Source organism: Neovison vison, chromosome 12, assembly GCF_020171115.1.
Source record: "Neovison vison isolate M4711 chromosome 12, ASM_NN_V1, whole genome shotgun sequence".
Taxonomy (NCBI): domain Eukaryota; kingdom Metazoa; phylum Chordata; class Mammalia; order Carnivora; family Mustelidae; genus Neogale; species Neogale vison.
In genome coordinates, this window is record NC_058102.1 from 58,910,538 (window position 1) to 58,923,928 (window position 13,391).

Here is a 13,391-nt window from a genome sequence, read left to right on the forward strand (position 1 = left end):
TTTAAATTAATTTTACTCCCTCTTCTCCTTCACTTATCTTTCCACATTTCCTTACTCGTTTCTACAAGAGAAAAAGCAGAAAGGAACTAAAGATGTTTGATCATCATCTCGTCAAGTGGTCCTCTGGAATCACCGCATGGTCAGCATTACAACTGTGGACACAATGTATCCTGTGCTGACAGGTAATCTGCAACCTCTTAGCAACTCCAGAAGAGTTAAGGGACAATGAAAAAGATGGTCCCTACGCTATGCTACCAATTGGCCATTTTTGATATATCAAAAAAATAGGAAAAAGGGAGAAAAGTAACATTATAGCCAAATAATTATTGTATAATAATAATAACTTAAAAACAGTTCCATGGGCTTTCTACCCCTATTCCCTAGTTTATATGTTTACATTCTACTTAGATTTCATTTGGGGGAAAAAAAAATTCAACTACTTCAAAAGTCAGAAAAGCAGTAATTCCAGTTTCCTATCTCTCTTCCCTCAAGTTCTGCCCTTCCATGATCTAGAAAACAATCACTACTAATAATAGAGTTGAATAATCTAGAAAACAATCACTGTTAATAATAGAGTTGAATACATTGTAACAAAGGGTAGAGTAACTCGCTGACACTGTGTAACTGAACCAGCCAGTTAAAAAGAAAAGTTTGCTGTAGTTCTTGAAGTCTTTGTGATCCTGAGTGTCTCAGAGGTGACTGCACTTTGTAAATTGCTTTAGAATGTACAAATCTTCATGGTTCAGTTTCTCGTCCTCTACAGATTAAATGTAGCTATGATATGGACCACAGTAATCAATCTGAAAATCATATTTTGGAATTTTTCAGATATATGAAATTTCTTAAGAGATCTATACTGTATAGGGGCGCCTGGGTGGCTCAGTGGGTTAAGCCGCTGCCTTCGGCTCAGGTCATGATCTTAGGATCCTGGGATCGAGTCCCACATCAGGCTCTCTGCTCAGCAGGGAGCCTGCTTCCTCCTCTCTCTCTGCCTGCTTCTCTGCCTACTTGTGATCTCTCTCTGTCAAATAAATAAATAAAATCTTTAAAAAAAAAAAGAGAGATCTATACTGTATCAAAATGTATGGTTTTGGGGCGCCTGAGTGGCTCAGTGGGTTAAAGCCTCTGCCTTCGGCTCAGGTCATGATCCCAGGTCCTGGGATCGAGCCCCACATCGGGCTCTCTGCTCAGCCGGGAGCCTGCTTCCTCCTCTCTCTCTGCCTGCCTCTCTGCCTATGTGATCTGTCTGTCAAATAAATAAATAAAATCTTTAAAAAAAAAAAAAAAAGTATGGTTTTGAAGTAATAAGTATGCACTTGAGCCTGGTGGTGGGTCTTAAGGAGGACAGATTGCATGAAGCACCAGGTGTGGTGCATAAACAATGAATTTTGGAACACTGAAAAAATAAAATATTTTAAATATGCACTTGGTAGAGAGCAGACGTGGAGTTGGCAGTGATCAGAGACATCTCTAAAATGGAAACTGCTTTTGGATAGCAGTAAACTATAATCTCTCAGTGGTGAGGGCTCTATATTCAATAGGCAGTTTACCTAATGGCATGGTAAGTTTCACAGAAGAGTGACTATACTTCACGGGGCATTTACTGCATTCCAGGCATGTAACAGAATTTAGGGTAATAAAAATAATTATAAAAGCAAATTTCAAAAAAGGAAAAAGAAAATATTAGGATGAGTAGTAGGTTAGTCAAAAAGAATTTCAATGAAATAATTTTCAAACTTCTGAAAATAATGTTCATGTATTATTTACTAAAAATTGAATCTACAATTAAAACTTATTTCATATGTTGGCATTTTCAAAATGTATTATTCATTGCTGATACTCATTGCTGACTTTATACTCAATATAATATGTTACAGGTGTCCTTGGAGTAGTATCTGTGAAATTTCCACACCAGTTACTTAATATTACCTATTATCATTCCTAACAAAAATCACACATTTTAGATCCCATCTTCTTTAGATTCTATTAAGAAAAAAGTATAATGAGAAGAAGGAAAGGGACTGCAACACTAATAGTGAGTGGGGATTTGAGGTAGGAAGGTAGCTGGGCAAGTTCTCTATCCTACTTCATCTGAATGACCATTCTCCTGCATGTTTTTCACTACCTTTTCTTTCCTTTTTGTAGAGGGGTTGGTCAACCTCATTTGCACAGGTTGGAAAACAAGACTGAAGAGGTAAACCTACTCCAAAGTGCCTTTATTTCTCCCCCATCTCCAATCTCCATCTCTGCCCACACTGAATTTTTTTCAAGAATGAAACTATGGGAAAATAAATGAAATATAAAACTGGGAAGTGAAAATACAATATAATAAGATGAAATAGCAAGAATGGCAAATAAGGCACTGAGTCCTTCTAAATATTTAGTTTATACTTAGAAACAGCTCTATCTACAGGAAGGTTTGTTTTTGTTGGGGGAAGAGAAAGATGGAAATCATTTCCTTTAAAAGTTACAGAGCTAGAAGGATCCTTAGAGACCATCTGGTATAAACTAATGGAGAGTTTCAAAACAATTCTTCTTTCTTCTTAATTCACAGATTTTGTCAGAGCAGCTTTTTAAAAAGGGGAAGTCATCCAAAGGCACTGCACTAAATTAGAGTTATAGGCTGGAGGTTTTCCAGTAAGAATTATAGACTAGAGGCTGTGTTTATCAAAGCCGATTCTATAAAGGAACAACTGAAACTTCATTAAACAATTAACAGACAGAAAGTTTAAAGAAGTAGTGAACAATGCAGACGCTGGGACCTCTATTTGCACTAAATGAGAGACAGGTATCGGCCGCTCTTCAAGTGGTGCCCATGAAATGTTACCTATCTACGTGGCGATTAGGAGTTGGCTTAAAAGCCACAGCTGCTTCCCCTTGGTCCAGATGGGGCCCTCTTGTGTACATGTTATTGAACGCATACCCATCTGCTGGAGGATACTCTGACACACCGGACTGCTGAAAGATGAAGGAAGAGAGATTAAAGAGTCGCTAAGACTATTGGAATGACAACTAATATTAGTCAACAAAATCCTCCACTACATTGTTCTCATTTTCAAGTATTTGACCATTATTAACAAGTTATGAAATGGGGGTGATATACTTTTGTCAAAGACCTATTTATAATAGGAAAAGTCATTAGTACAAAAGCTAAATTATAATTTTGAAAATAAGTGGGTATACAAACGATAAATTCTCTCCTCGGGAACTTTAGTAATAGATGGTTTTGGTAGTAGGTAGACTTTAACAGTTTACATAAAATAAAGCTGGTTTTAAAACAACAATAAAACTCTGCCCACTCGCTCTCTGTTTAAGAAACAGACCCTTACCACTCTAGCAAAGTAAATAATATCACATGAAAATCATTTAAACTCTGTGTATTAAAATCACACTACAATCTCATTTTTTAAAGGTACACGATCCTTTTTTTTTTTTACTTAAAAAAAAAAAATGGGGGTGCCTGGGTGGCTCAGTGGGTTAAGCCACTGCTTCGGCTCAGGTCATGATCTCGGGATCCTGGGATCGAGTCCCGCGTCGGGCTCTCTGCTCAGCAGGGAGCCTGCTTCCTCCTCTCTCTCTCTCTGCCTGCCTCTCTGCCTACTTGTGATCTCTCTCTGTCAAATAAATAAATAAAAATCTTTAAAAAAAATAAAATAAAAATTTAAAAAAATGGCAGCCACTATTACCAGATTTACTACTAAGGGAAATACAGAAAGACAGAAGAAAATACAGAAAGACAGAAACACATTGATCTTAACATTCAATACAGGATCAGACAATGCTGAAGTAATTCCTTTTTGTAGTTAACCTAATTTCAACATGAGCCCACTGGGAGCTACCAGGAGGGGGAACTGAGGTCTATGGGCCTCAGTGAGCACCATGGTTTCAAAGCTATGGGGAAAAAACAAAGAAACAAAGATTTTAAAAAAAAATCATGTAAAGACGGTAGCCGTTTCTTTATGTGAAATGAAGTATGGAGAAGGCACAACAGACCATGAAGTACTGGAAGTCCTTGGCTATTTAAATTGCTTATGAACTCATTGGGGCAAAATATCTGAAACTGGAAATGTTTTAGAAAAGCCTTAGATACATGTTTACCATAGTTCATCCTAATGACAGAGTTGGCAGGGGTATGGATGTGTTTAAACACAGATGTGTAGGTAAGTTTTCTCCAATGGGCTAGTGTGGATATCAAAACACCCACACTATATTACTCCTTTAGAACAGGCTTAACACATAAATACAAAGAAATAATTTTCACCATTTAAATACCTTGGTTTAAACCATCAACAAAATGAAAAAGCAACTACGGAATGGGAGAAAATATTTGCAAATCATGTATCTGATAAGGACTAAAAATCCAAAATATATAAAGAACTCATATAGCTCAAGAGAAAACAAACAAATAAACAAAAAAACCAATCCAGTCAAAAAATGGGCAGAGCAACTGAACAGCCACCTTTCCAGAAAAAACATACAAATGGACAATGGGTTCATGAAAAGGTGCTCAACATCACTAATCATCAAGGAACTGTAAATCAAAGTCACAATGAGATGTCACCTCACACCTGTTGGGATGGCTATCATCTAAAAGACAAGATAAAACAAGTGTGGGTGAGGATGTGGGGGAAAAAGGAAACGCATGTACACTGTCGGTAGGAATGTCAACTGGTGTAGGGCTATGGAAATCAGTCTGGAGGGGGGTGCCTGGGGGACTCAGTCAGTTAAAGCAATCAACTCTTGATTTCAGCTCAGGTCATGATCTCCTCGTTGTGAGACCAAGCCCGTGTTTGACTCTGTGCTCAGCAGGGAGTCTGCTTGGGATTCTCTGTTATTAAAAACATAATAAATTTAAAAAAGAAAAGAAAACAATATGGAGGTTCCTCAAAAAATCAGAACTAGAACTACCATACTATTCCACAGACTCGCTAGTGGGTGTAATACTAAAGGAAATGAATTTAGGATCTTGAGGAGATATCTTCATCTCCATGTTCACTGCGGCTTTGTTCACAATATGGAAACAACTTAAGTGCCCATCAACAGATGAATGGGTAAAGATACGGTATTAATATATAATGGAATATTATTCAGCTATGAGAAAGAACCAAATCATGTTGTTTGCAACAACACAGATGAACTTTGAAAGCATTCTGCTAGGTGAAATAAGCCAATCAGGAAAAGAAAAATACTGCATGGTATCACTTATATGTGAAACTTTAAAAAATGTTAAAAAGCTGAACTCATAGAAACAGAGTAGAAAAGCAGTTGCCAAGGGCTGGGGGAAATTGGGAGCAGTTGGTAAAAAGGTACAAACTTTCAGCTATAAATGAATAAGGTCTGAGGATCTAATGTGAAATGGTGAAGATAGCTGATAACACTATATTGTGCTATTACAATTTGCTAGCAGAACTTCAATGTGCTCACCAAAAGAAAAACAGATAAATATGTGAGGCGACAGATGTGTCAGTGCGCTAACTAGATGGGTGGGGGGGGATTCTTTCACAATGCCTTACAAATCACCAGATGAACACCTTAAATATCTCATGATTTTGTCAATTATACCTCAATAAAGCTGACATTAAAAATGACAAATAAGTAGCTTAATTAATTCAGTTTCTCACTTCCCTAGTTGAGAGGAGAGGCCCTGGATGGTTAGCAATGTTTTATAGACGGGGGGAGTGCAAGAACCTGTCAGAATCACCCTCACCTTTGGCTAACTCTGAACAGAAGAGAATGTGGTCAGTCAGCATGAGATCACCAGGTCCTGAGAGTGACGGGAATTATTGCAAGGGAGGAGAGGAATGATGCCGAGTGACTAACTGTGATGACTACACGAGCTTGTTTAGGTCTGCTGCTCCTTCCGAGGAAGGAAAGAAGTTGAGTATTGCCACTAATGTTTGACACACCATGTCACCTATGTTTTTCGATTCTACACAAAACCACCAGATCCGGAATCATCCAGGTCTTATCCTGAGTGTATTTATTTTAGTAGCAATAAAGTATAATAAAGCTCCTCTTCTGGGGATGATTGCATTTTTTTTATGCGTTTTAAATCACCATTAGTTGGTCTCTCTTCCAACAAATTCTTAAGGCATAAAAATCCCCCAAAACAGCTAGCAGGCGCTTTTCATTTCATTTTTTTAAACCTCTGAATAAGTACTTAGGCCATAAAATGGAAAATAGTTTACAACAGGAAAGTGATAACTCATTTCTAGGAAAGATTCTCAATAATTCTTCCTTTAAAATTACTTCTTCGGTGAGGGTAGACAACTTCTACACTGGAAGCCCAGAACACGTTACTCACTCTTTAAATACATAAGTTTTTGAAAAAGAATGTACGAAAGTGAATTTCTGAGGCAATACATTATTAAGTGAATGTATTTTCCCATTTAAGATATAGGATTGTAAGCTAGAAATTTCTGTGATTTCAAAATAGTTGGCTGTAACTATAGCAACAAGTGTGTCATAATTTCATGTTCAATTACACCTTTTTTTTTTTTCCTCTAGAAAAGCTGCCCTCTATGAGGAAAGGAAATCCACAGTGATGAGGTCTGAACTATAAAATCCACAGTGCTAAGGTCCAGAGAGGGACAGCCAACCAGTGCAAAGGCTGTGAGGTCATCTTCTTAATCACTTGGAAGAAACAGCAGTTAGAGACTCTATCCTTCGATGAGCCAGAGGAAAAAGCAATTATGTTAGAAAAAATATATACCTTCAAAGCAGTACATTTGTTTTATTTCTAAAGTTTCAAAATCTAACCAATCTTCTATAATATTATGGTTACTGTCCAAGGGACTGATTTTTAAAAATTAAACTTATGTGCTTTTCCTTAAAAGTGAAGATTTACTCTGGTTTGTTAATAATTCCATCATATCATGTTTGCCTTATTACAAATACCCACAGCATGCTGAGAAAATTAAACTATGGAATTAAATAAAGGAAATAAACTGAACTTCAAGGAGGATCTAGTCATCATTTACTATTTCTTCTCCAAACTAGACCTCATTCATCTAATTCCTTGGGTTCTGATCCTTCTATTTGGTTTCATTCGGCTTTAAGCAATGTTTGATTTTCTTTTCTGACAGGACAGGAAGAGTCACAGGAAAATAATTTTTAAGAAATGTGCAGTGAAAAACAGTCTGAGGGGTTTGAAGTGGCGGGGGGGTGGGAGGTTGGGGTACCAGGTGGTGGGTATTATAGAGGGCACGGCTTGCATGGAGCACTGGGTGTGGTGAAAAAATAATGAATACTGTTTTTCTGAAAATAAATAAATTGGGAAAAAAAAAAGAAATGTGCAGAGAAAACTTACCTAATTTCAATGCCTCAATTTGCTCCCCATGTAGGTTATACTCTAAAGTTTACTAAAATACTTAAAAGGCACCATAAATTTTGTGATCTCCTCAAGGTGTGTTAGTGTTATAAATGATCATTTGAGCCTAAGGACTGAATCCAGAAGAAACTCTGGCCTCCTAGAGCCAGGCAGAGGTTTCGGAATTTAGAACTAGGGGGAAGGAAGGAGGGAAAGAGGGAAGTCAGGAAGGAGGGAAGAAATGGGACATTTGGGAAAGAGCTGCTTGGAACAGGCTTCAGGGACCTAGGTTCAGGGAGCTGTATTAAGCATCTGACGATGGAGAGAAAAAACAGAAAGAACAAGCTGAGCAGCAGTCGGGCAATTTTCTACAAGGGGAGAAAGCAAGCACTCAAAAACTGAGATGGGATCACTGGGCTCAGGAAACACCAGCAGGTGGGTAGGGGTGAGAGCTAACAGGATTCTAAGGCTGGCATTAGGCTTCACAGGGAAACAAAACAACTGTCACAGCAATGACAGAGAAGTGAGAGGTAACCAATGGCAGCAAGACAGATTATTCATTAGTTCTAGAACAATCTTCAGATCAATAAAATGAGAACTCACAATCAGAATTACAAGAGAATGCACGTTATTACACGCTCTAAAAAAAGTGATGCTAAAAAACTACCTCTGTGGATAATCTTTTTGTCTCCTGTTTGCGCTGATGTTCTGCTACATTTGCCACAGACTCGGCCAGCTGATAAAGATCTTGTTCCATTGGGGCTCCCATGAAGTTCAGCATGGGGGGCTCCCAACCATTGCGGAACCGTGGGACATATGGTGGGATGAACTGCTCTTTTGGCCACTCTGCTCTGTAGAGGAACATTAAGGCACAAAATTAAGAAATGTATCTATGTTCAAAATTACTTTCAACAAAGTTAGCCACAAAAAACAAAAACATGGCAACAAACAAAAACAAAGCATACCTAATCTGCCCTCTCTCCACTCAAAAAGGGAAAATGGACATGCTTATAATAGTCTGTAATGCCAATGAAAGGAAAGAGAGATTGAATTCTGCTTCATGATCTGTTTTCAGTACACTGCCTCAATTCTCCATTAACTCAATTTTGTAACATGGATACAGGTTTTGAAAATTTGGAAAGGGACCATGAGGCTAGAAGTGTTAAAAGTATTTAGAACATGAACTTCTCTTGTATCTAAAATAGTTTCAGATTCTCATCCTTCTCTTCCCTCCCTCCCAACGGTATGAATGCTCCTGGTATCAGATATATCTTTCAAAAGAGAAAACAACAGAGAATGTTCTTAACATTTATGATTTTTTAAGTTATAAAGTCCCCTAAATGAAACATTACCAATTTTATAAATTAAATTTATCAGCGAGCCATTAATCAGCAAAATCAAGTTAGGACTAATCTGAAATTGCAATCATTACCCATTCATTATTTAATGACTCTAAGTGAGGCTTATTTCTACAAGCTCCTAATCACTCATGAACCACAAAAATAACTGGGACAGAAATTATAGCTTCATTTCTGCTATATTGTGTTGTTTTATCTTTCACAAGTGAAAGATTAATTCTTCAGGTTATATTTCTACTATGATGAAATGAGCCATTTTATTCAGATTATTATGTACCTTCATGATCTTTTTATCTTTATGAATTTTTAAATCAGTACATCCATTTCCTAATACTCTCAACAATTAGGATTTTAAAATTACTTTTTCTCTTGTCAAGAGCTAACAATATATTTCCTTTTGATGTAGTTTTTCCAAAAGTCAAATATTTTCTCATTTTGAGGTATGACCCAAAATTAAGAAATTAGAAAGTCTGAGCTATTTTTATACTAGGAGATCTGATTAATTTAGTAAGTTTCATGGGAAAACACTAAAAGATCCTACCTAGGCTTATCATTAGATTATAAACTATGAAAGTCCAATAGATTTAAGAAATCTATTTAGCCAAGTACAATATACAAATAGCATGATATAGTAGGTTATATTAATATGTAAATAAATTTAAATCTTGTTTTCAATATAAAAGCAACTATGATGCTTTTAAATTTTTTGCTTGGTAAATCATTCAATATGTAAATCATATTCCAACACAAGCTGTTGCCTAAGTCCAAAAAATAAGTTTTATATTTTGTATATAAACACAGTTTATATGTTTCAACAGAAGAAAAGGAGGAGAAAAAAAAATTGTGAACTGATCCATTACTTTCAGGCTAGCCCATTCAAAAGCATTAGGAAGAAAAGCTTCTAAGTGACCACACTGAATGACCCACTCTAAATAGTGAGAGAAATAAAATGATCAGAGTAAGTTAGGAAGGCAAAATTATTTATTTGCATATCATAAAATGAGAATTTTTTTTTTTTTTGCCTTGCTCAGGAAACTTTAACACTGCAATGTTAAATGAGGCAATCAATGTAAATGATTTGTCTTCCACAATCTCCTGACTGACAAAATACGATTTTTAAAACGATCCCCTCATCACAAAGCTATTGGTTCTCCACAGCCCACCTGCTTCTTTCCATGTACCTCATTTAACACCATCCCTCCTTGCCTCGTTCCCCACCAGCGCCTGCTACCCAAAGTCGATATACCAGCCAAACACATTTTTCATTCTCCATTCTCTTGAATTCCTGCTTCATGCTCTCATTCATGCTTCTCTTTCTATTAGGAAGGCCCATTCCCAACTATGTATTTGTGGAAATCCTACTCATCCTGCTGAAAGGCAGTACAGTGAAATAATTAAGAACATCAACTCCAGAGCCAGACTGCCAGGTAAAAATCGCACATCTGCCACTAAAGACTTACATGGTTTTGAGTAAATTACTTAACCACTCTAGGCCTCAGTTTTGTTATCTGTAAAATAGGGATAACAATAGTACTTATGTAAAGCATGGAAGAGTGCCTGGCAAACACTATCTGTATAGTCTGTACATATATATTACATAATAGACTAATATTATTATCTATTGATTTTAAATGCCAGCTCTTCTTTGAAAGGTAACTACCCACCCCCCGAACCCCCTCATCAAATCTTCTCCCTCATGGCTCCCTGTTGCCAAACATTAGCAGTTTATGAGTCACTCCTGCTACTTAATATCCCTTATACTTTATATCTTCTCCACTAGACTAGCTTTTTAAGGGTTTAGGCTTTTTCATCTGTAATGCCTAGTCTTTTATAAGTAGAAGGTTAAATAACTATCTCATCAGATTCAAGTAATAACAAAGAACAATACTTGAAGTATTACAGGTATTAAACTCCTCCACGTTTACCTGGCTTTCATCCAAGTTTCTCCCAGTGATATCCACAGCTGTCTTTCATCATTGTTGACAGTATAATTTAAGAAATCAATTGTGTCCTTAGTCAGTAGGGGGCTGAGTACCGAACTGGCTAGTTCAGGACCTCCTGTTGCCTGCACCACCTAAAATGACGATAAATCATTTTTTAGCAAGAAGATAATGATTAATGTATATTTTCCAAATATGTAAAAGCCATGCCAAAAGCAAGCACTGTTTTTATAGACTCAAATTCTGATGTGGTGCGGTGTACTCCTGAATGAAAAACAGCTTATTAAGTCAACCTGCCCAGCCCAATCATGACTAAAAATCTAGAATGAAAAGTCAGTAGTTTAACAACTTTCACAGGATCTGTCTATTGGCTGCACAGGACTGTATTTTCCCTGGAAAATACTAATGGCTATCCAGAGAATTCTTAGTCAGGTGGTTTAACTATCTCTGCTTTTTGCTTAAAAAATTACATGTATTTTTCCTGGCAAATCTATTATCCCAAGCTTGAAAAATATGGTTCTATAAATGAATACTACAGAGAGAAATAAGGCTCAACTTAATGGTCTATGGCTATGCCTATAAAGACATAAAATAAAGACAAAAATAAAAGGATCCAGAGAGAAAAGTGAGCGACGAATGAGAACTGGTACTCTGAATCTATAATATTTTTCTCCAGAATTTAATTCTAGGAAATTGTCCCAATTTAAAATGGGTAATTTAATGATTAGCAGAAACAAATAAGCAGGTGCAACTCTCTGATAAACAAAATGATGATAAGTGCATGTCTGGAAACTGCTCCAAATTGCCTTCTCAGAGGCTATTTCCTGGCTAAAGAATGGTAGTTATCTCCTAGAGCAGAAACCAGAGCCCTTTTATAAAAATCTCACCTTCCCAGAGATATGGCACAAGAAAAAAGGGATTTTTTTTTTTTTTTAATGGCTCCAGACCAAGAATCAGTTTCTCAGTTTCTCCCCGGTCATCCAAGTGTTCTGAGCACACTGTGCTGTTGTATGCCTCTGTGTATCTGCATGTGCTGCTTCCCAGTTCCCCAGAAGGCCCTTCCTTTATCACTCAGAACTCTACTCCAGTACCACCTCTTTCAAGAAGCCCTACTTAATCCCAAACCCTTGCTCTAAGGCACCTCCGTGTCCTCGGAACAATTTATGCATATAAGTTGTTACATTTTAACTTATGGCTTATTTTTCATACTTTTCCCTCCAATGAGGACTTGGGCCAAGTCAATTGCAGAAGACATAAGTGTTAGGGGGATAACTGAATCAGTGAAAGAAAAGATGAGAAATAAGGAGGGAGGCTGAGTCTTACTTGAGAACAAAATTTACCCTGACAGCCTGGTACAGTAATTTTCTTACGTCTAAGTCCTATATAGCACTTCTGGTGAATATGCAGGGATGATTAAGAGGGGAAAAGTACAGGAGCAAAATCTAGGAGTAGAGGAACTTTAAAATCTGTGGCTTCACAGCGGGAAGAGGGAACGAAATAGAAGAAATGTAAAGGAAAAAAAGCTTTAAGACGCTGTTCCCCCTAGAGAACGGATGCTAAGCCCATATGCATATATAGACACTGTGGGTGGGTTTATGTGTGGAGATGCTGAGGGCAGAGGGCGGGTCTTGCAAGGTTTAAAACCACAGATTTGGTGTGGCTGGTCATAGGCCCTAAATAAATGTTCCTTCCCATGTCTCTTGTCCAAGTAATATGTCTGGGGTTCTATAGGCAGAACATTGAAAGGAGCAACAGATATATTCTGATTGGAGAGACCATGAATAAGGAGTCATTTCTGATGAAAAAAGATCCTATTTTCAGATACACAGCTTGATCATTAAGGCAAATTTCTACATTTTAAGGAAACCAAACCAGTCCCATTATTTTATAGCTCCCCTTTATGTAATGACTACATATCTACTTATGATGTGTGAAGGAGTGTGCCAAGAATGAGGAGGTGGCAAAAACAGCTTTAGAGTCAAAACTTCCTAATATTCAAACTAAGACAGTATCAAATGTGTTAAAAAATAAGGAATATAAATTTTGTTAATTAGTTACTATGGGCTTCTTTGCATATGAATGTCCTTGATCTAATTTTTAAAAGAGCTTATAAAGCAAGAATTATTCAACAGTAACTAGACAAGTAGAAATCTGATGTTCTATACGTAGCAACAACATATGGAAGCAATCATAAATTATTGATGTAGTCTTGGACTTTCATCTTCTAATCTCTTATTGCCCAGTTCTGACATTTATGCTGATGTTACTTTCTTATGCTGGTAAGGCAATATTCATTTTACATTCTACTTCAGGTCTTGTCTAGTTGCCCTTGGGGAAAGAAAGAGATTTATTATCCCTTTCGTTACTTGGATACTTTCTTTCTCTCTCTCTCTCTCTTTTTTTTTTTTTTTTTGATAATTAAGTAAAACCTATGGGAAATGCATTTGAATTTGCTCCATTTTCAGTAAATACTAGAGTACTTCAACCATAGCGTTTCTATGCCCTAAACCAAAATTAATGAAATTTATCTATTTCATACAGTTCTTACTCTTTAAAAAAACAAACACAGAAATAATACACTGGATAATCACACATTACTAACAATTATCATTGCCGCTAGTATCATCCTACAAAGGAATCATTTGCTCTTCTGACAGGGAGAGCCATTCACAACCATTCCACTCATGCCTGCTTTAGCTCAGAAAGTAGGAAACTCTGTCCTCCTCGAAGTTTTTAAAAGAGATTCCACTCTCTTTCCACTCCTCACTCACTCATCCTCCCACA

General features: G+C 36.9%; 1 protein-coding gene across 4 annotated transcripts in view; it reads right to left on the minus strand.

Annotated features, from left to right (window-relative positions):
• The window catches only part of EPS8 (epidermal growth factor receptor pathway substrate 8), a 183,200-nt gene that overhangs the window by 23,113 nt on the left and 146,696 nt on the right, over positions 1–13,391 (minus strand). For 3 of the 4 annotated variants that reach the window (XM_044228690.1, XM_044228688.1, XM_044228687.1), the window contains 3 exons: positions 10,593–10,741; positions 7,977–8,160; positions 2,828–2,958 (listed from right to left, as the gene is read on the minus strand). In XM_044228690.1, the coding sequence (XP_044084625.1) occupies positions 2,828–2,958; positions 7,977–8,160; positions 10,593–10,741 (464 nt within the window). The remainder of the gene's footprint in view (positions 1–2,827; positions 2,959–7,976; positions 8,161–10,592; positions 10,742–13,391) is intronic. The other variant, XM_044228689.1, reaches the window with a different exon arrangement.